The 21280-nt window shown below is 24.4% G+C and overlaps 3 protein-coding genes and 1 long non-coding RNA gene across 8 annotated transcripts; 2 read left to right on the plus strand and 2 right to left on the minus strand.

Moving 5' to 3' along the window:
• Positions 1-3204: 3204 nt before the first annotated feature.
• On the minus strand, positions 3205-4063 carry LOC126894474 (uncharacterized). Its single transcript, XR_007701418.1, has 2 exons — positions 3900-4063; positions 3205-3418 (listed from the first exon to the last, which is right to left on the minus strand). It is a non-coding gene; the product is annotated as an uncharacterized LOC126894474 (long non-coding RNA).
• A 40-nt stretch (positions 4064-4103) lies between these two features.
• On the plus strand, positions 4104-12303 carry LOC126894460 (zinc finger FYVE domain-containing protein 9). Of its 2 annotated transcripts, none has more exons than XM_050665497.1 (17): positions 4104-4340; positions 4419-4480; positions 4543-5926; positions 6144-6292; positions 6345-6441; positions 6522-6677; positions 6825-6977; positions 7066-7266; positions 7621-7785; positions 7848-8007; positions 8111-8261; positions 8345-8449; positions 9004-9160; positions 9219-9444; positions 9514-9634; positions 11722-11883; positions 11947-12303. In XM_050665497.1, the coding sequence occupies exons 1-17, from the start codon at positions 4283-4285 to the stop codon at positions 12100-12102; spliced, it is 3663 nt and encodes a 1220-aa protein (XP_050521454.1). In that variant the 5' UTR covers positions 4104-4282; the 3' UTR covers positions 12103-12303. The 2 variants fall into 2 exon arrangements, with proteins under 2 accessions (XP_050521454.1, XP_050521453.1); XM_050665496.1 differs by having other exon boundaries at positions 4106-4340; positions 6519-6677; positions 11947-12298.
• Positions 12304-13411: 1108 nt separating this feature from the next.
• LOC126894471 (FUN14 domain-containing protein 2) lies at positions 13412-15185 on the plus strand. 4 transcript variants are annotated; one of them, XM_050665524.1, is made up of 4 exons: positions 13412-13563; positions 13628-13817; positions 13877-14072; positions 14546-15185. In XM_050665524.1, exons 2-4 carry the CDS (start codon positions 13654-13656, stop codon positions 14738-14740), a joined length of 555 nt encoding a protein of 184 aa, XP_050521481.1. In that variant the 5' UTR covers positions 13412-13563; positions 13628-13653; the 3' UTR covers positions 14741-15185. The 4 variants fall into 4 exon arrangements, 3 of the variants coding, with proteins under 3 accessions (XP_050521481.1, XP_050521480.1, XP_050521482.1); XR_007701417.1 differs by adding an exon at positions 14229-14427 and having other exon boundaries at positions 13514-13817; positions 14496-14621; XM_050665523.1 differs by having other exon boundaries at positions 13511-13817.
• Positions 15186-17931: 2746 nt separating this feature from the next.
• LOC126894470 (uncharacterized) lies at positions 17932-20563 on the minus strand. Its single transcript, XM_050665522.1, has 3 exons — positions 20399-20563; positions 19986-20200; positions 17932-18527 (listed from the first exon to the last, which is right to left on the minus strand). The coding sequence occupies exons 2-3, from the start codon at positions 20190-20192 to the stop codon at positions 18147-18149; spliced, it is 588 nt and encodes a 195-aa protein (XP_050521479.1). The 5' UTR covers positions 20193-20200; positions 20399-20563; the 3' UTR covers positions 17932-18146.
• Positions 20564-21280: the final 717 nt, after the last annotated feature.

Raw genomic sequence — 21280 nt, forward strand, 5'->3', positions numbered from 1 at the left:
ATTATTGCTCTTAATTTGGCTGGTATATCAAATAGTTCTAGATGTTTCCATAATGCTTCTCTTTTAACCGAGTCATGTGCTTCTCTAAAATCCATAAATAGTAAATGATATTTCGTATTGAATTCATAATATTTCTCTATCAGTTGCTTGAACGTGAATATATTATCAATATGATCTTCCCACTAAGAAACCATTTTGGTATTCTCCTATAACATCTACTGCCTATGGACGTAGGCGGTTAAGAATAATGTTAGAGAAAATTTTATAAGTCATACGTAGCAAGGATATCCCTCTATATTTCAATAAATATTATAAACAATTATTGTATATTATACAATAATTGCTTATCTTTATTGAAGCAATTAATTTCAAGGGGCATATTTTAAATTACATTAACTGATTTTGTCGAAAAGTCTTTTTGAAATTGCTAAATTTAATTCTTTGGGCCTAAAAATATTTTATCTTCATGGTTCTAAAATCTTAAATACATCTCCACCGTTAATATTCCTCTGCCAAATTAAAGATAACGCAGGGAATGGTGTACGTAGGATAATAATATGCACCACAATATCTCTTATACTAAGGGTTTTTAGACTTAGGCGATGAAAAATTTAACTGATTATCTAATCCAGTTAAATACGTGTAAAAATGTTATAACAATGTTGTTATTATTTTGTTTTTAAACTGCTAGTGCAACGAATAAGACGGTAAAAATATCAATTTTGACATTTTAAGGTATTTTAATTTATACTTTATACTTCTTATAATAACTTTTGTCAAAATATCGACAATTTGGATCAAATCGGAGTTAAACTACTAAGGAAATTGATAAACATATAGCGTGTATTAAGAGAGAAATTTTTATTTATATATCCTGAAAAGTAAGAAAATGTATGTTATTGCTTTATTTGTTACACATAATGAAATACAAAAAACGTGAAAATAGTAGTAATCAATAACTTTCTAACTACAAGTTATGATAATTAAAGATGATATTCTTATCTATAAAGCAAATGTATTTTAACTATTGTAATAAACGTTATAATTTTGAGCAAAACGTTTTCTTCAAATTGTAGTAATACTGCATAATTGGTTTAGGAAAATAATGTGCCCTTATAAAATTATAGATGATTGATGTCTTTTCCTATCATTTGGTATATTTTTTTATAAATTTAACACTTTACCAGCTCACAGGGGGGATTTCAAAATGACAACTTTTTCACAAAAAATTAACTTTTTCAACTTAACTTTTGAAAATGTTCCGGAAATACTGACATTTTTATGTATATCTTAAATTAAAGCTTATATAATATACTTTAATATTAAAAAAAAAAAATTTCGGACTTTATTTTGTTTTCATGGTGAAAAGAGTCATCAAAGTTTATAAAAAAAAATACGATTTTTGTAAAAATATTATTTTTTATATTTTTAACTTTATAACGCTAAAACTCTTTGAAAAATGTATGGATGAATACAATTTTTTTATGAAAAATAATATTTATATACTTCTTTAATTCGACTTACTTTTTTTTTTAATCGGACCATTTCCCTTAATACAAGGGGGTTCAAAACATAAAAATGCATATAGAAAGTAGAACTTTTTCAACTTAATTTTTGAAAGTATTCCGGAAATACTGACACTTTTATATATATCTTAAATTAAAGTTTATGTAATATACTTTAATATAAAAAAAAAAAAATTTGGACTTTATTTTGTCTTCATGGTGAAAATAGCTACCGTATTTAAAAATAAGCTATTATTGTGTTAAAATTCTTGGTTTTGTATTTTATTTTACTATAAGGGGATTACACTGATTTTCATAAATATTATATCAATCTAAATGACATAGTATAAAAAATTAAGCATATTTTAATTTTTTTGTTTCTTTGAAATGAGAAAAATAACTTTAAAATTTGAACTAGCTAAATTTCCATTTTTATTAAGTGACGAATGAGACGTATGGTTTTTGAGAAGGTAACACTTGGGTCTTTCACGACTGTGGCAATGAATTTTTTTTTAATTCTTTTTGAGTTAAAAAAAATGTTTAGCCAATTTTTTCATGTCACGAAAGCTACGAACAGTTGCCGAGTCGGTAACACTTGTGTTTTACATGCCTAGGATACGAGGTTCAAATCCGTCTGTGGCCAATAAAATTTTGCATTTTTTTTGAGTTAGAATAAAATTTTCAAATCATTTGATTTTTATCTCATTTAGATTCAATAACTTCAATAAATATCAAGGATTCCATTACTGTAGTCTCCTCTCGTGAGAAGAAATTCATATTAATATTATTTTACTATGTGGTTTTTTTTTCTAGCTATCATTTATTTTTCAGCTCTCATTAGACCTACTTTTTTGACAAATTTTTTTTTTTTTAATTAAACACTATCTACAGATTTGCATCGAAGCGTTTTTTATGATAGTGATTTTAATCACTATCAGATATCATCTATACTGAACCCAACTATGCCACAACCCCACAACCCCACTGTGCTGGGTTTTTTTTTTTAATGAGTATAAATATACAATTTTGCATAAGCTAATCCTTTTACTTAAAATGAATGATAACGATGAAAAAAATCAAATCTATTCAAAAAAATATTTTAATATTATTAGAGTGTATGAGATATATATATATATAAATATATATTCACTTAAAATGGGTGGCTTCTTTTGTCAAGTTTTTTTTTCATATGTTATTTTAATTTAGCCAATACTCTTATAGTTCTTTTTTGGTACAGCTTGTGTATATAAAATAAAAATAAAATAAATTATTAGAATAATAGTTAATTAGATTAAAAATAATAAAGAAAATTCTATAAAATTATACAACATAAAAATTTTCTTTTTGACTATATTGATATTAGTAATAACGTGCGTAGTACATAAATTAATTAAATATTATAAATTAATTTATTAAGTTAAGAAATTCATAGGAACTGTCAATGTATTTTTTGTTACCTGAAGATATCCTAATCTATAACATTTGTATGTCAGAAATAATATAAAATAGTAAGTCAATATTATAAGTAAAACATTATTTTGTAAAAATATCTCTCATAATATCTCTAGTAATGTTATAAAATTAATTTTATATAAAATTGTTGACCATTATTAGCTGTTTAATGATTAATTTCCCTTTGACATGTACTACAGTTAACCTTCTGAGAAGTATGGATATGTAAAAAAATTTAAACATTAAATTGCTTAAAAATATTTATTTATTTTGGATTTTTTTTTATTTTAACTTCAGTTTTTTCATTCTCGGTTTGTTCCTTCATTTTGTTTAAATAAAAAAAAATGTTGTAACATTTTTTAGGGTTACTATAAATATTTTTCTCATCCAACTTAATTGAAGGGGGCACCTCAACCATAAAAACCTGGATTCGCCACTGATTTCTAATACATTTTCTTTACCTAAAAAAATAGTAATGAAATTATATTATGCGCTATAAATAAAAAGTATTTAAACTGAAGTATTATTTATGTTAAGTTACAATGGAACGCTGCTATACTCATCGTAAACTGTAAATAATAAAAATAACTCTTTTCTAATAAAAATATGTATACAATCCCGTGACAATTTTATTTAAAATATGGGCGTAAATATAGTTAAGTAGATGATTGTTTTTAGTTGAAAAAATTATTATTAATAGAAAGAAAACTTTTTAACTTGTGAAGTTATCCAATATTTTTTAATTTTGACAAATTTATCTTTTTGTCTATAATTAAAAGCATATTGTTTAAAGTAAAATAAGATTACTACTAGAGAACATTTTATGTTTTACTAATATACGCTGTTATATTTAATAACTTAATATAAACAAAATTGAGTTCACTTATTTTGTCACTACATTTTACATATAGGTTACCTAATAGCCTTAAATAAATACATTACTTAATATGAGAACTCCTTATATGTTGTTTTGTTATCTGTTGAAATGTACCATCGCATCTTATCAATGACTCCCCTTTATGCATTCGTAGTAAAGCATATTAGTGATAAGCTTTTATTGTGTTAAGAAATTTTCGAACAAATTTTTTTCGCATGAAAACTGAATGTTCAAGTAATTAATATTTATGAGATAGATTATAACACACTCTAACCATATTATTTTATAATTTTTTCTATGAGTACAAAAATAAAAATAGTTAATAAAGTAATAAAAATAAGTCATTTAAATTAATATATTTTTTATTTAGCTTCACTATTAGTTTTTATCAATGTTAAATATGGGATAAATTTATTAGTTTTAATGGTTCTCTAAGAACATATTTAAAATGGAAAAGTTTGCTGTTGATCTGGATAAAGTACTTGATGAATTTGAATTCAATGAAGGTATATCTAAATGTCTTATAAAACATTAATTTAGAATAATATGTTGTAATTAATTATTTATTTGTTAAATTTTTTAAGAAAAAGAACAACTTCAAGCTACTATTCCAACTGGACGAACTGATATTTTATCTACTACACAGGTTTTTTTTTAAAAATTTTATTTACATAAGTGTCATTTACTAATTACCGATTTTAAACTTAGGCAACAATTCCTGTTCTTAGTAAACATTTACCTGCAGCTAATTATCGCCGCCCATCATTTGAACCAATAAATTTAGCTGATGCTAATTTTGGTGTAGACTCTCCTTCGTCTATGTCTGATAAACCTTCAACCCTCATAACTGATGTTAATAAACTATCGGACATAAGTGTACCTGAACAGTGCTCATCTTTTTTAAATATTGATTCCAACCCTAATTTTGAAGTAATTAGCAATGAATCTAAGGCATATGAGCCAATGATATTAGACACAATTATATTGTTAGATGATAATACTGTTAATCATTCATTGAAAGAATTTCGATCAGATTTATTAGAGTCATGTGATTTAGGTAACGAAAATGACAAAAATAATTTAACTAATGGTATTCAAAGAATACCAACTGTTGAATCTTGTCCTGCATTGATAACATCACCAGATTCATTGAAAGATGATTGTACTCTATCTAGTGAACTTCATTCTATGAATACTTCTGATAATTGTGAAATAGATAGTACTAATGCAGAATGTTCAGATGTTGAACTTTATAAATGTCTTGAAGAATATGAAGATCAAGATGATGCATCATCTATAAATAATACTTTTGGTAATTATACTGATGTAAATTCTTTAAGTTCTGAATTCACAGATAAACTAATTGCTGAAAAGCCTCTTATTAGTGATGAAAGTGTATCAGAATCAAAAGATTCAGTATCACCTGACATCTCCAATGATATGGTTTTAACTAATTATGAAATTGAAAATGAGATTGAACAACCATTATTCCCTTATAATGAAGTTGAAGAACCACTTAAAATGCAGTGTTATCTTGCTACTACTACTACTAGCATAACAGATTATAATTTGTGCACAGAAAGTGTTGTTGAAGAAATTTCTACAGAATCTACTGAAAAAGAAAATCATTTTATTGAAGTACTCAAAATCATTCCACAGTTACCAATTGTTCCTGAAAAAAACATTAAGTCTGAATGTAATGCATTAGTTGAAATAGCAGACCAAGAAATTATTGAAAATTCAATTGAAATAGATAATAATTTAGATACAGTGAATACAAATGATGATAATGAATTTTTGAATGAATCACAAAATAAACAAAGTGATGAAATGCTTGATAAAGAATTGACTGATTCATTATGTAGTATTGAATCCACTGAAACAATACTATTAAAGGATGATAATCAAGTTAGTGTTGCAACAGTTTCTGATTCTTTAGATTCTCAAAGTACATGTTCATTACCATCAGAAATGATTGGAGATAACATAGAAACGTTAAATATAAATGATATTCAATTACAAAGACCATGTACTCTAGATTTAAATAGATCAATCACTAATGATTCTGAATTTTCATCAACATTAAGTACAGGTGTGTAAAAAATATTTTTAATCAATATCTTTATTTATTTATATTTAACGTCCTCTCTTAAAATCTATTTCTAATACAAGAGAGAACAAGGAAAACCCACTTATCCCAGTATTATGAAATTAAACTTAGGTACCTACTTATTAAGGCACAATACTTTACCGATGAAATAAATAGGCCACCTACTAGTATATTTTTACATTTTTACTGTATATTTTAGATTCTGACTGTGCTTTGTCATTGTCAGAAAGACAACTTGGTAAAATTCAACCCTATTGGATACCTGATGAAGCTGCAAAAAGTTGTATGAGATGTGATCTAAAATTCACTGTTGTTAAGCGAAGACATCATTGTAGAGCTTGTGGAGAAGTAAGAAAATATGATTTTAAATATTTGTAATAAATTTACTATCATTTTTAAGGTGTTATGTTCAAAATGTTGTAATTTACGAGCATACTTAACTTATATGAATAATGAAGTGCGTGTATGTCAACAATGTTTTAACACTTTAGAAAAAGGTGAGTTGTTAAATTTCACAATGATTAATTTTTTTACTTATTATTATGATTATAAAAAAATATGTTAAATATTTTAGTAGCTCAAATGAAACAACAAATATCTACAATCAAACATCCTAATCCTAACAATCCAATGGAATACTGTTCTACTGTTCCGCCATTGCAACAAGTGGGAGATTCACGAAATCAGCCTTTACCATCTGTTTTGGTTCCTGTTAGTGTTCTTAAACGAGAAGGTAAATGTATATTTATTAATTATAAAATATACAATATGAAACTATTTTAATATCCAAAGTACAAAATAATTTTTATTTTATTTTTAAAATTTCTATAAGAAAAATATTTTAAAAATAAAATGAATATTTATAACTTTTTGTTACTAGGACGAGCAAAGTCAGATGTTCCTAAACAAGTAATGTTTAGTGATGGTATTAGACCTGGAGGTGATCTAGCTGATTTAGATGGATCATCTGAAAGAATTCTCCCAATTAGAAGGTCATCAAGGTCTTTAAAAAAATTGAGTCCTACTATTAATAGTAAGTTTATTGTTATATATAATAAAAAAATTAATTAAATAAATAAAATAGTTATTTAAAAATTAAAAAAAAAATGTTGTTATTGTAGATGTTGTAATTCCAGCTAATAAGCGTCCATTGAATTCACAAACACAAAGTTATATACCTAATATTGGCTTACCTCCTGCAGCAATAAGGACTCAAGGAGAATTAAAATTTGATGACACTGAACGTCCAATAGCTCTAAATGATCCTGAAACTATGTTTGCCATAAATCCCAATTTATTTCTTTACGTTAGGAGAGTTTTTTGTAAGTTATTCACCTTAAAATTAATTTTAATAAAAATTCTTTTTTTTCCTCGCCTTAATCTCAACTACTTGACGTCAACCACCCTTATCCTAAATTTCCACTTGACACAATCTCCCACATTATCTATGCTCACATCAGTCGTCCTCATATCATATTCAATAACATCCCTCTATCTCATTTTTGATATTCCTGTACCTCTTTTTTTTTTTCAACATTAATTTCTATAACTGTTCTTACAGCTTCCGATTTCTCTTTCATCTTATCCACGATTGACGGTACGCGTATACTCCTTCTTAATAAAAATTAATAATAATATTTATTAAAAATTATTTATTCAATTATTATATTTTACAGTGGACTGTTGTGTAAAACGTGAAACATGGTGTATAAGTACTGAAGGTCTTTCATGTGTTGGTCAAGATGAAATAGTTATTTTATTAGAAACTTTACCCAATGAAAAACACCCGCCCCGTGATATATTTTTGTTCATAAATAATGTGTATAAAAATGCCTCCATTGGTTGTTATCAATTTATATTTAGTGCTGCTAGTAACTTGTCAAATAATTATATTTTTATTTAGGTGTAACAGTTAGTGATATGTCATTTACTACCCCAATCAATTCTACATTGTTAGATTCAAATAATCATGGTGGTTTCTTATTTATTAGACAAACATATCAGTGTATGCAAAAATTAAGATTACCTTCTCCTCCATATTTGTTTGCATTACTTGTACATCAGTGAGTTAATTTTATTTTCAAAATATTAGTTTAACAAAAGCATATTACTTCTAAGGTGAAGCTAATAAAATAAAGCAAAATTTTCTTACTAAACTTATTTTAGATATGAAACTCCATGGGCTAAAATGTTTCCAATACGTTTAATGTTAAGACTTGGAGCAGAATATCGTTACTACCCTTGTATGCTAGTTTCAATTAGAAATCGACCATCTTTGTACACAGAAATTGGTCAAACTGTTATTAAACTTTTAGTTGTAAGATATTTTTGTAATATTCCAAATTATTTTAAGAAAAAAATTAGATTTAATTACCCTTGTTAACTTATTTATTGTTTTAGGATTTCAGACAATACTCATATGGTTTACCAACTGTCAAAGGCTGCTATATACATATGGATGAAAAACAAATTATGGTCTTATTACCTCGAAATAGATATGATCAAGTATGGTAGTATTATTATTATTTGTTTAATAAGTACAAAAAATATTTTATCTACAAAGAAAATATGAAGGACTTTTAAAAATATACATTATATTTCTGAAAGCATAATATTTACTACTAGGCTTAGCTTAGCTGAGGTCCTACAAACCATTTGCGGGCGACTGTAAAAAATTTTTCGACATTCGCTAATAATTTTCCTGGAATCTCATGATTGAGTACTTTTGTTGTAAAAAATATTTTAAAAATCAGAGCACCCTTAAATTTTACCAGAAAAGTGTGTTCTTCTTATTCTAATATATATTATAATAATTACTATTTTTTTCCTTATCCAATACTCAAGTTTCAAATAAAGTAATTTTTTATGAATTTATGTTATCATCCCCTTTAGTTTTAATGATAATTTTTCTAATTATGTTCTCAACTAAAGTAAACAATAAACAGTTTATAGCATAAAAATTAATACAAATTGTGTATATAATTATTTAAATGTTTAATTTAAAATTATTTAATTTAATTTGTTTTATTAATAATTTATAAAATTACTTAATATTCCAGGTTACAAGATTAGTTTTATCATCTAATCGTGGACTTCTAGCTTTTGGTGCTAATTTTAGTGCAGTTGCTGATTCTCATCTTGTATGTGTGCAATCAACTAAAGATGATGGAAACTATAATACACAGGCAATAAATATCCACAACAAACCAAGACAAAGTATACAATTTGAAATTTGTGTAATAAACTTTTATCTAAAATTATTTTTTTTTTTTAGTCACAGGTGCAAGTTTTATTGCTTTAAATGGAGATTTAAAAGATGATGCTGGTACAAGATGGCGTATAGTTGAAGATGGAGTAATGGTTGAAATGTCAACACAAAGAATGAATCTTTTACGTGAAGCTTTACATTCAATGAAAGATTTTAAAGTTAATTGTGGAACTAATGATGAACAAACTGTCATATTTCATTGGACTGAAGATGATGTGAATTTTAACATAGGGTAAAAAGAATCATTATAATATTGAAGTACAAGTTTATAATAATGCTAAATTTTTTTTTCAATTCAAAGTGTAAGAAGTTGTATTGATGGTAAGCCATTAGATGGTATTTACTCTATACGAGTTCATAATGGAGTTGATTACTCAGGAAAAAGTCGTTTTATAAGGTGGACTGAAGTTTTTGTGATACAAGTAAGCTTGTAAGATGAATATGTAATGATACATCTTTTATAGAAAATTAATTATTTGGTTTTAATATTTATGGAATAAACATAATTTAAAATTAAAATTAATACATTTATATTACAACATTTTAAGAGTTTACTTTTAACTATCAAAATTGGGCGTGTTATAGCACAATGGATTGATTATTCAGTCTATGTCTTAGTTAGCATCCTCTGCTGTTGGTTCCTGGGTGTGTGACCATACAAAAACTTTAACAGTGATACACATCTTGCTCCTTAGATAATATAAAATTGTGTCAGATCGGCAACTTAAAAAAAAAAAACGGTTGCACAGTGGTGTCTGTAGCACAGTATGGACATGACATATTAGGGGCAAGTATAGATGATATCTGACTGATTAAAATCACTATCATAAGAAACGCTACTATGCAAATTTTTAGATAGTGTTTAATTTTAAAAAATTTGTGGACTATTCCAATAGCAAAATTAACTCCTATTTTTTGTTCTACTTCGACTACCATTTGCACATAGAAAATAGGTCGTTGGTACAAATTTTTTTTTTTGAACTTCTAGTACATACAATAAACTTTATTTTAACATATATTTAAAAGACACAGTACTCCCAAACATTTTCATAAGTTAAGTTGAAAAAGTTCTACTTTTTATACAAATTTTTAAGTTTTCAAAAAAACTTTTCTTAACTTTGAAGAGGCAAAATAATCAAAATAATTATAAATTTATAATTAATATAAGTTAGATTCATGTAAATTTTATTTTTATTAGTGGACTCACTACTATTGCAAACTCTTATAAGGTATTTTAAAATAAAAAACAAAAAAAAATTTGAACACAAAAATAGCATGTTTTTTTAACTACTGCAGCCATTTGCACATAGAAGATAAGTTGTCAAGACAAATTCTTTTATTAATTTATAGCATATAGTAACATATGCTTTAATTTGACATTTTTAAAAGTTGAGTTTTGTAAAAAAGTTGCTATTTTTAATCCCCTCTTGTGGGCAGGTTAAGGTCAGATTTTCAAAAATATTATATCAAATAAAAGAGATTTACTTAAGGTGTCAATAAAAAAAAAAAAAGTTAGATTTATTCGTTCAATTTTAAAAAAATTATAGCAGTTTAAAAAATAAAAAGTGAAAAAAATGACAAAATTTACATATTTTATAAATTGTAATTTTTGATGAATTTGTGCCACTGCAGGGACCGGGGGAAATTTTTTCAATTTTTCTAGGTTAATGTCTTCAAATAGATATTATTTGTGATATTTTGACATATTATTTAAAGAAATCATCCAGTGAGAGCTGAGAAAAAGTGGCAACAGACAAAAAAAAATTAACTCAGTAAAATTAATATCTTTTTAAAATTAATACCCTCTCAGCTTTGCATCGTAGCTAAAATACTATAAAATCAATTTTTGGTAGAACCATTCTCAAATAGTTGGAGTAAAGACTAAGGATATGATAATAATGACTTATCAGAATTTGAACATTAGAAATATTAAATATTAAATATAATAGTATTCATAAATTATTTTTATATGACATTCTCCATAATATATTATTTTAGAACATCTAATTTTTAAAATTATAATACTTAAAATTTTGTAATAAATGCTATTTATTTACCAACATTTTGATGGGTTATCTTTAAAACTATATTGAGAGCATAATGGAAGTATTATAAAGTGAACTAATTCATTTTCTATAAGTTTTCTAATATAGATGGTCACGAAAATCTGATGAACTTAAATTTCCTAATTATAAATTAGGCCAATCTTTTATAAAAAATTAACAGGTGTCAAAATGAAATTTTGTTATTTTATAATAAGAATTGATCAATTAGGACTAATATTATTTTAAATTAAAAATATATTTGACATTTATTTTAAAACTAAAAAATACTAAAGATATCATGTTAGTATGTGTTTAGCATTGATAATAATATTATTGATGAAATAAGTGTACTTGATTTATTAGTGTGGCTTTTAGAGTATATATTTTTTATTTTAAATTTGTTATTTTAGCATTACATTTACTAAAATAAAAAAAATAATATTAATGATAAAATAATTTTTTAGTGTGAAGAAACATCTGATCGTGTAGAAGAACCATTAGATACAAGCAGAACAGCTGAATCTATAGCTAAGGCCACCTGTACTGCTTTAGTTCCTCTTTTAGACTTATTATCTGCAGCATCACTCACTCCCCTTGCTTTACGTATAATGATAAGTCTTGATTCAGTAAGTTTCAATTTAATATCATTAAACTCATTGAAGTTGTTTTCTAATACATAAATTTAATAGGTTGGATATGAAGCAGGTAGTGGACAGAATAAACTTCCACCATTATACATGCAGAGTCTAGATGAACATCTTGTTCCAGTTGTTAATGCTATTGCTATTAAAGCTCAACAGTCATCAGTTGTTTTAGAATTAGTATTTAGAGTCATGGAACATTAATTATGTATTCATTACTATATATTTTTGCCATCTATTAACAAAATTATAATTATATATAGAATTTTGACAATGTGTACCTATGTTTATTTATGTCCAACAATCTTGATATTTAATTGCCATTTATATTTTAACTTATTTTCAAATATTGTAAAAAATATATATATAAAATTGCTTTAAACTTTTTTAGATTTTATTTGTTTAGTTAAAAAAATGAGTTGATTTTTACTTGTATTATGTTATGTTATACAAATTGTTAGTTTTTCTTTTTTTTTTTGTTGTGTACCTTTTATATATATATATATATATATATATAATTATATCAAGAATAGTTAATATGAATATTTAACTAAAAATGTTGTTATAAAAAAAAATCTGTAATTTTTATTTTATAATATTTTTTTAAAGAAATTTATTAATTATACATTTTAACAAATAACTAATATGAAATGTATTATGTGAATTCTTCATAATTTATGTGTCCAAAACTATTTATACAAGTAAAAATAATATTCATATGACTTAAAAATGTGGTATTTTTATAACTCTTCTGTGGAAAAGGAACTTATTACAATTTTTCATTTTTATTTATTAATAAAAAATAGTAACTCGTTTTTAATGGTACATTTTGGTCCAACTAATATAATTCTGTAATTCATTTTAAAATACTAATCTGAAACCAATTAAATTGAGTTATTAAAGTATATATTTTGTTAACAAAATAAATATATATTATTCTCCCTGTAATTTGTAAATATATTTGAATTACTTTCTTCAAAAGTTATTTAAATCTATTAAGTTTTTTTCTTGAGAACAAAGATATTTAAGAGAGCACTATTTTTTTGTTAAATACTAATGATTTATAAAAAACTTGCAATAGAATTGCTTCGCAGCTTTAAATGTATAGTTGACATTATGAAGTAGCTCACTAATTTTTAAGTAATAAAGTCTAATAAATATAAAGTCTCTTAAAATTGCTGAAATCTGTAGTATATCACTATTGTGATTTTCGTAGTATTAGTTTATCTTAGTTGATTTACGACACATTGATAAAAGTCATATATAATTTTGAAATAGTAACTAAATTAAAATAAAATGTCCTTTTAAAAAACAGTTTTTACGACGTATTCAAATATCTTTTTCATTGAAAATATTTTTTTCTATTAAAGTAATTAGTGAACGATAACCCTCGAAGTAGAATATGTAAAAATTAAAATTTCAAACAATTTGTGCCGATTATTAGATTGTAAAAACAAATAAAATATCAACATTTGCAACATTACCACAGATTAGATAAAGCTTTATCTATTCTGTAAGATTACTATAACAAATACAAATTATATCATAGTTTTTATTTTTTATTTGGCAAACCTGACAGTCATTGTTGTGTAAATTAAATTGTCTTCCTTTTTCATATTATCTACGCACTCGCATCAATCGATGTATTCCTGTTATTCACCTAAAGTGAGTTTTGGCCGTTACTTACACGATTTATTAATCATTCTATCATATATCTTACTATTTTAAGATTTTAACCGATTAATATTTGTAAAAATGACTCCATCAATTTCAAACAATCAAGATGAACCAGGAACGTCAAATGATTTTGATTTAGAAAAAACAGCTGAAGAAGCTAAAACATTACTTGAGAAGATAATTAGAGATGTTGGACAGAAATCTGCTGCAAGACAGCTTATATTTGGCTCAGCATCTGGATGGTACTTTATATTAAAACTTATATCCTTCCAAAGCCTATGTTTACAGGCTTTTTGTTTAGGTTAACTGGGTTTGTCATGATGAAGTTAGGAAAAGCTGCTGCTTTTACTTTGGGTAGTGGCATTATAGCATTGCAAGTTGCTAATTCAACTGGATATATTAAAATCAATTGGGATAAACTAACTAGAGGTGTCGAAAAAATCGCAGAAAAAGTAGAGGATAGTACAGTGGATAAAAAGAAAGGATTATTGAACAAAGTAACTATTTCTATTTTTATGTTTATCTATAGTTTGTATTTTTCCCCCAGAAAATTTATAATGGATCTTATCTGTCAATTATATATATTATTAGTTTACTATAATATAGGAATTTCTAGTTTTGAATACATTTTCAAAATTCCTATTATCTTCTAGGTTAAAAACATTGTTGAAAACAACTCCATTGTGGCTGCTGGATTTACGGGTGGTTTCTTCCTTGGTGTTGCATATTCATAAAAAGTTTTTGGACAAATAATTTCTTATAAATAAACATTTTTTGTTTTAACCTTTGAAAATAAATTACAAGTTAAACTTTTGTAAAGATAATTTTAGAAAAAAATTTAAACAATTTAAGGTTGTACATTTGATTTATTATTTAAATACACTTAGTTACTCTTACAATTGTGTTTCTTGTTCCTTCAGTTATGTTACAAAACAGAAAAAATCATGACCCGAGTATAAACAAATTTCAGGTTGGTCGCTATGTTGATAAGAAACTTGACAAAGCTGAAGACATTTTAAGGAAGAAAGAACAAAAAGCCAAACGTTGGTTTAATCGTTTTTCTGGTGATGAGGATGAATTTATTTTTCAAGAAATTCATGTGTTTCTGGCATCCTATGTTGTTGGATTAGCTTTAGGAATGTCATTTGGTATTATAGTTCGTTAAACATAAACTCAAAATATATTAACGCACTTTATTATTTGCATAAACATTTAAGAAATTAAACCATATTTTACTATGGTTGTAGTTTATCTTTAATTGAACACTCTTGTAAAATTGCTGTATTGTAATTTATTTTTGATATTACCTCTATTATTTATTTTTCAAACTTAGTACTTAATAATTATTATACTAGTTATTAAAAGGTAAAAATAACTTTCAACAAATCAAAATAGATACTTTTGGTAACTATGTTTTCTCATGTTAGTATAATTTATTATTAATTATCAAGTTAACAAAATAAATTCAAAAATGCTAATGTAATTTATTATTATTGTATAATATATTAATTTAATTTTAAATAAATCAAATAATTAAGTGATTTCAAACTGAGCAAATAAGTATGATACAATTTGTAAAAAATTATTCAATATATGTATATATTTTAAAATCTTCATTATCAACCTTTTGTTTGTTTTATCTGGATTAATTTTTTTTATTATATTTTAATATTATATTTTACATTTGAAAAGATTAAACAAAGTTACCAAAATCATTTGAGTAGCTATATAAAATTTCTTTTCAAATCATGGTAATATTCCTAAGTTGGAACCTGTATCTTGTTAATAGCATTGTTAGTAGCACCATCACAAGATCAAACTATGCTAATGATTCTGAATTTTTTAATAAAATCTGATGCCTTAGGTATTTTAATTTATTTATATGTAATTTAAAAATACCGATTTCTGACAACCTGTTAATTTTACTTTTTATTTGTTTGTGTCTATTACCAATTTTTCTCATCTTTCATCATACTGTTTTTATTTAACAACACATAAAAAGGTAGGAAATTGTATCTAGTTAAAGATATTACCCTTAAATTTTGATAAAATATCCTTTGTTAAATTGGGAAACCCCAGATAATTACGATTTTTAAAATCTTTGACTCTATACCAACCCACTTGGAGGAATTCATAATATAAAATTTTGCATCAAAAGTGAACCTTTTCAATTTAACTTTTGAAAATGTTCTGGAAATATTGCATTCTTTAAAGATATATTATATTAATAGACATTAAAAGGAGCGCTTAGCATTCAAAAGTTGATGTATTACCTTCCACAAATTAAAAAATGTATACAAAAAAAATTTAGGGTGGGTGTAAAATTAATTTTCTAATTTTTTTTATAAATTTACAGGTATATACTTATATTAAAGCTTATGTTATATACTATAAGTAAAAAAAAATATTCCCGATACCTTATTTTCTATGTGCACAAATGGTCGACGTAAAAAAAAAAACATTCTTTTTTGCGTTAAAATTCTCAATTTTATATTTTCAACTTTAAATGCTATAACTTCTGAGAAATGTATGTAAAATTTTATACTTTTGAAAATGTTTTAGAAATACGACTTTTATATATATAATAATTAAAACGTTATATCTGGTCGCAGGGCCAAGTTCTAGCAACGTAAGTGTATCATTACATGAAACTATTCACCCAGTTTTTCGAGCCCACATCTCAGTTTTTACTTAAGATAGGCTCTTAAAATTATAAGTATATAGATTAAACTCTAATAGCTTAGAATATTGTAAAAAATAAGTCCTTAATATTCAGTCTTATCAAAGTGTTAGCCTTTCAAATTTTTACTTTTGTTACTCACTAACTCATAAAATACTCATATATTTTCTGTATAGGTAAAATATGACATCTGTAAAAACTTTATTTCTGATATTATGTTTTAATTATAATATATGATATACTCATAAAAAATTTAAATGTTGCTCTAGATGCTTAAACAAACAAAAATTAATGATATATACTATTTGACCTAAAATATAAGCATAATTAATTATCTAATGTTACTAAAATCTTTTTTAGATCTTTTTCATTATACACTACTATTACTATGTCAGCAGTGAAACTATTTGTATTAATATTATATTAAATACTCTATTACCATTAATCTGTATTTCTATATGTCTCCTGTCTCTTATTATATTTATGATCTTAAATGTTTGCACTAAATATTTTAAAATAATGATAATCTTCATTCCTGTTTTCTTTATTTTTTTTAATATTGAAAATGCTGAGATGAGCTAGAGTTGCAGTTGTAAAAAGAAAACTGCTTTATCAATTTTATAAAAATAAAATAGAAATAACAAAAATAAAAAAAAAATTAAGAAAACAGAAATGTACATTATCAACTTAAATATTTAATGCATACATTCAAAGAATATAGATACCATAAGAAACAGAAAACATCTAGAAATACAGATAAATGGATATAGAGCATTTAATATATTAATATGAGTACAATGATTCACTGCCGGTATAGCAATAATAGCAGATAATGAAAAAGATTTTAGTAACAATAGAACATGTGGTTGAAAAGAATTTAAATATGAAAATGAACCCAAAGAAGATGAAAGTCTATAGTAGAAAAAATAACAGTAGACAATTTTATTAAAGTATGATAAAACTAGAAAATAAGTAGAGGATTTTTTTTACTTGGGCAGCACTATAAGCTCAGATGGAAGATACAAAAAAAAAAATAATTAAGTTAATATGCCAAGCTAAGTTTACATTTAATAAAAAAAGAAGTATTATAATTAAAAAAATATGATTTTAACCTTTATTAATTTACTAAAAATGTACATATGTAGTATTATACTATGCGTGTGAAAAATGGACAAGTGCATGAGATTAATAGAGGCATTTGAAATGTGATGATATAGAAAAAAGGAAAAGTTAAATTGGAATAATAGAATTGCTAATGAAGAAGTTTTAGAAATGGTATTTGTATAATTACTTGTAATGGTTCAAGAGTTACAGTTGAATATGTCATATGAATGAAGGATTCTTGTTCTTTATAAGTTAATATTCTGAAGGATATTAGGAATCAATAAGGTATAATACCGTTTAATAATACATTATTGAAACTATATCATCAAATTAAAATTATTACTCCAGAAAATTAAGCTTAAAGAAGTTTAATTGAAGAACCGTTTATTTATCTACTAACCAAAAAAATAAAAGTATAAGTTCAACCTAGTTCATTATTTGAACTTCAAAAAATTAATTTTGATATGACAAAATAATTCTACTCATTATAAAAGTTATTACTTATAAATTTTAGTTGATTAATTTTAAATATTGTATTTTATTTTTGAATGATTAAAAATTAAAAATACAGATTAATAAGTAAAGAATATAGTATATTTACAGCATATATAAGAATACATTTTCTAATTAAAATAATTTTACATTTAAACTCAAGCTAGTGAACAAAAATGTATTTGTTAATATTTTTATTTAATAAATGAAAAAATCTATGATATAGTATTTTCAATTAATAATAGTTTTCTTAGATTGATACAACCTCTATTAATCTGTTTAAAAATAAATACATTTACCAATTATCAAGAAAATCAAATCCTGTTTTTGGTATATTTTCATCATCATCATCATTATGATCATATGATGGTATGATAGGTGCATTTTCTCCATTTGTATTTGATGGAAGTGGTGGTGGTGGAGGAGGTCCTTTGGGTTTTGTTCTATCTGTTTTGATAGGTTTTATTTTTTCTTCAGATGCTACAAGTGATTTAAATAGTACATTTGATTTGATTTTATTAATTAATTTATTATCTTGCTGTTCTTTTTCTGCTCGTTTTACAATAATGTTTTTACATTCATTGGCAAAAAAATGTTCTTTCACACTATTAACATGCTTGCATAAATCTAACTGACTACGAGTAAACCAAGAAAAATTTCCATCTGATTTATTTTCCTAATAAAATAAAATTTTTATTATAAAGTTTAATGTAATGAATATTGTACTTAATCATTGCATTTTTATACAAAGTGTTCAAAAAGTAAGATAATGGCTATATTTTTGACCTGTCTGAAAGTTATAAGAGTTGTAAGTAGAACTTTTATCTAATGCTCAACTTAAAAAAATATAGTTTAATTACATTTTTATAAATTAACACAATTGATAAAATACAGGGAATCATAATTAAATTATTTAAAAAAATAAATTTAAAATTTAAAATGTTAGTTACTTTGTTCCTACTTGTTTAATCATGGAATTTTTTAATAATAATCTTTTAATTTTTTACCACGACCACAAATTTTATTCTCTTAAAATTTTCATAATTATATAAAATGGTTGTATAAAATATATTAAGAGATTTATAATTTATCTTTTGATAATATCATATCAATAGCGTAAAAAAGTTTTACACTTTTGATTATATGAAAATATATAAAAATATATAATAGGAAAATTGTTATTCATTTTCTATAAAGAATAATCATTATAAGCAATGAATGATATTTTGTACACACTGGCTACGATTAATACTTTTTACATTCATACATTAATACTTTGTCAATCAAACATTATTTCAATTAAAATGATAATAAGACACTTTTAGATTTATCTTCAGCAAATAATAAGTAGATAATTCAACTAACCTCTCCATAATATCTCCTTAGTAATATTTTTATGCTATCTCAAGATATTTACAATATTAAATATTGTATAGTAAAAATAGTAACAATATTATGTATTTGTAAAACAAAACGTATTTTAAGTATTAAAATATCTATCAATTGTAAAAAATTTATTAAATTTTTATCTCACTTATTTGACTTCAAATTTTTAAGTTATTATATAGTATGTTATTTTTATCATCACCCAATACTCAGTCGCACTCCTTCTCCCACCCAGGTATAAAGATTTTCAGAATTTAAAAAAATGTTATCAACCAGTCATTTTCAAATATAAAAATCTATTGAAATATGTACGAGTATGCCATAATTAAAAAAATTAAAATTGATACCTATATAAAGGGTAAGAGTTAGACAAAAAAATATTCAACACCTTATAAATAAAAAATAAACACACTATTCAACAACCCAAACATTTTTTTTAATATTATTATTTAAAGAGAATTATTAAAAAATAATAATTGTATCAAGATAACAGAAACAAATTATCTGTTAGAGATTCCAAAAATAGCATGATCATAATATGTTATCTTACCTTAGGGGTCTATAGAATACTATTCTGTTATGACTATTGATATAATATAAAATTGCTGTTTAATTAATGTTCTCAATATAACTTAGCATTATTTGAAATGTACAGTCATATGTCTATCAACGATATTTACAATATAAATATTTGTAATATACCTTACTTGCAGCTAAAAAAATATGGAAATTATATTAGATTACTTACTTTAAGTTTTTGATACTTGGAATACTTTAAAGCAGTTTCTGGACTAATAATTGATTCCTCAAGGATTTTACTTTGTTCTTCATAACTTAATCCATCCCAAAATGTTTGATATGCTTCTTTTGTGGCTTCCACATCCTTACCAATCCTCTTAGCAATAGGATTTATTGAGTACAAATATTTATCAAGAACTTTTTGATCTAGTACCATAATGAAGTCTGAAATAAAGAACAGATACATGATTAATATTTATTTATTCACCCAAAAACACTTTAAACATTATTTTGAGAAGGAAATAATATATTATTTCTTTATATACGTATGAGTCAATATTCTAATTAATATAACTTCCAAAAAAAAAATGTATATCAAAAAATTAAATACATTAAACTAATGATCATTAAAAAATAACTTACACGTTAAAATTATAGAAAAAAAATTACAAATTTAAATAAGAATATTATTAATACACCAACTTTTATTTACTCATAACGTAAATCTAAGTTAAAAAATCAAAATAAAGGCGTTGGTATGTTACTATGTATGGTTCGATTTTCTAAACAAACGGTAGTCATAGATAAAAATACTAGACATAATAATATCAAGATAACAGAAACAAAATTAGCTGTTAGGGGTTCCAAAAATAGGACAATCATAATATGTTATCTCACCAATGGGATCTATATACATTACTATTCTGTTATGACTATTGATATAATGTTAAATTGCTATTTGATTAATGTGCTTATTATTACTTAGCACTATTTGAAATGTACAGTTATAAGTCTATCAACGTAATTTATAATAAAAACATAAACTTAAATAAAAAAAAGTTCATATTTATCTATTTTAAAACTACCGTAAAAGTCAACCTTAATGAAAATATATAATTATCATAGAGACTGTGATTCGATTTTAAAAAACTATACCACACGTAAAACTTGATGGAATAAAGACATTTTTTGCAGAAATCATCATTGATATATTATTAATCAATACAATCAAAGGATATTAAAAAAAACCTTCTTTTTTATATTTTTTGTCAAATTTTGTGTATAAAAACAATAATTTTATAAACACTCAAGATCAGAGGTGTACTCACATTTTTTCCGCTTATAGGCATTTAAAAATTTGCCGTCCTTCATTATGTTATGGCGGAGGGGGTTCATTTTTATATATTTTCGCCATAACACTACTAACTCTTCCTCAAAAAAAAGAAAGGTATTTAAAAATATTTTTCAAGCAAATCTATGTTTATTGATAAATCATAAAATAAATTGCTTGTAGCTATTGATATA

This window comes from Daktulosphaira vitifoliae, unplaced genomic scaffold (genome assembly GCF_025091365.1).
Source record: "Daktulosphaira vitifoliae isolate Bord-2020 unplaced genomic scaffold, ASM2509136v1 Scaffold_1, whole genome shotgun sequence".
Taxonomy (NCBI): Eukaryota; Metazoa; Arthropoda; class Insecta; order Hemiptera; family Phylloxeridae; genus Daktulosphaira; species Daktulosphaira vitifoliae.

What these genes read in the sequence shown, in the direction of transcription:
- LOC126894460 (XM_050665496.1), top strand. Translation starts at nt 4,283, where the DNA reads ATGGAAAAGTTTGCTGTTGATCTGGATAAAGTACTTGATGAATTTGAA. An exon ending in TTACGTTAGGAGAGTTTTTT is followed by an intron (nt 7,267 to 7,620) that starts GTAAGTTATTCA and finishes TATATTTTACAG; the next exon opens with TGGACTGTTGTGTAAAACGT. An exon ending in CTGTTATTAAACTTTTAGTT is followed by an intron (nt 8,262 to 8,344) that starts GTAAGATATTTT and finishes TTATTGTTTTAG; the next exon opens with GATTTCAGACAATACTCATA.
- LOC126894471 (XM_050665524.1), top strand. Translation starts at nt 13,654, where the DNA reads ATGACTCCATCAATTTCAAACAATCAAGATGAACCAGGAACGTCAAAT. An exon ending in TTTGGCTCAGCATCTGGATG is followed by an intron (nt 13,818 to 13,876) that starts GTACTTTATATT and finishes CTTTTTGTTTAG; the next exon opens with GTTAACTGGGTTTGTCATGA. An exon ending in AGAAAGGATTATTGAACAAA is followed by an intron (nt 14,073 to 14,545) that starts GTAACTATTTCT and finishes AACAAATTTCAG; the next exon opens with GTTGGTCGCTATGTTGATAA.
- LOC126894470 (XM_050665522.1), bottom strand. Translation starts at nt 20,192, where the DNA reads ATGGTACTAGATCAAAAAGTTCTTGATAAATATTTGTACTCAATAAAT. An exon ending in CCAAGTATCAAAAACTTAAA is followed by an intron (nt 18,528 to 19,985) that starts GTAAGTAATCTA and finishes TTATTTTATTAG; the next exon opens with GAAAATAAATCAGATGGAAA.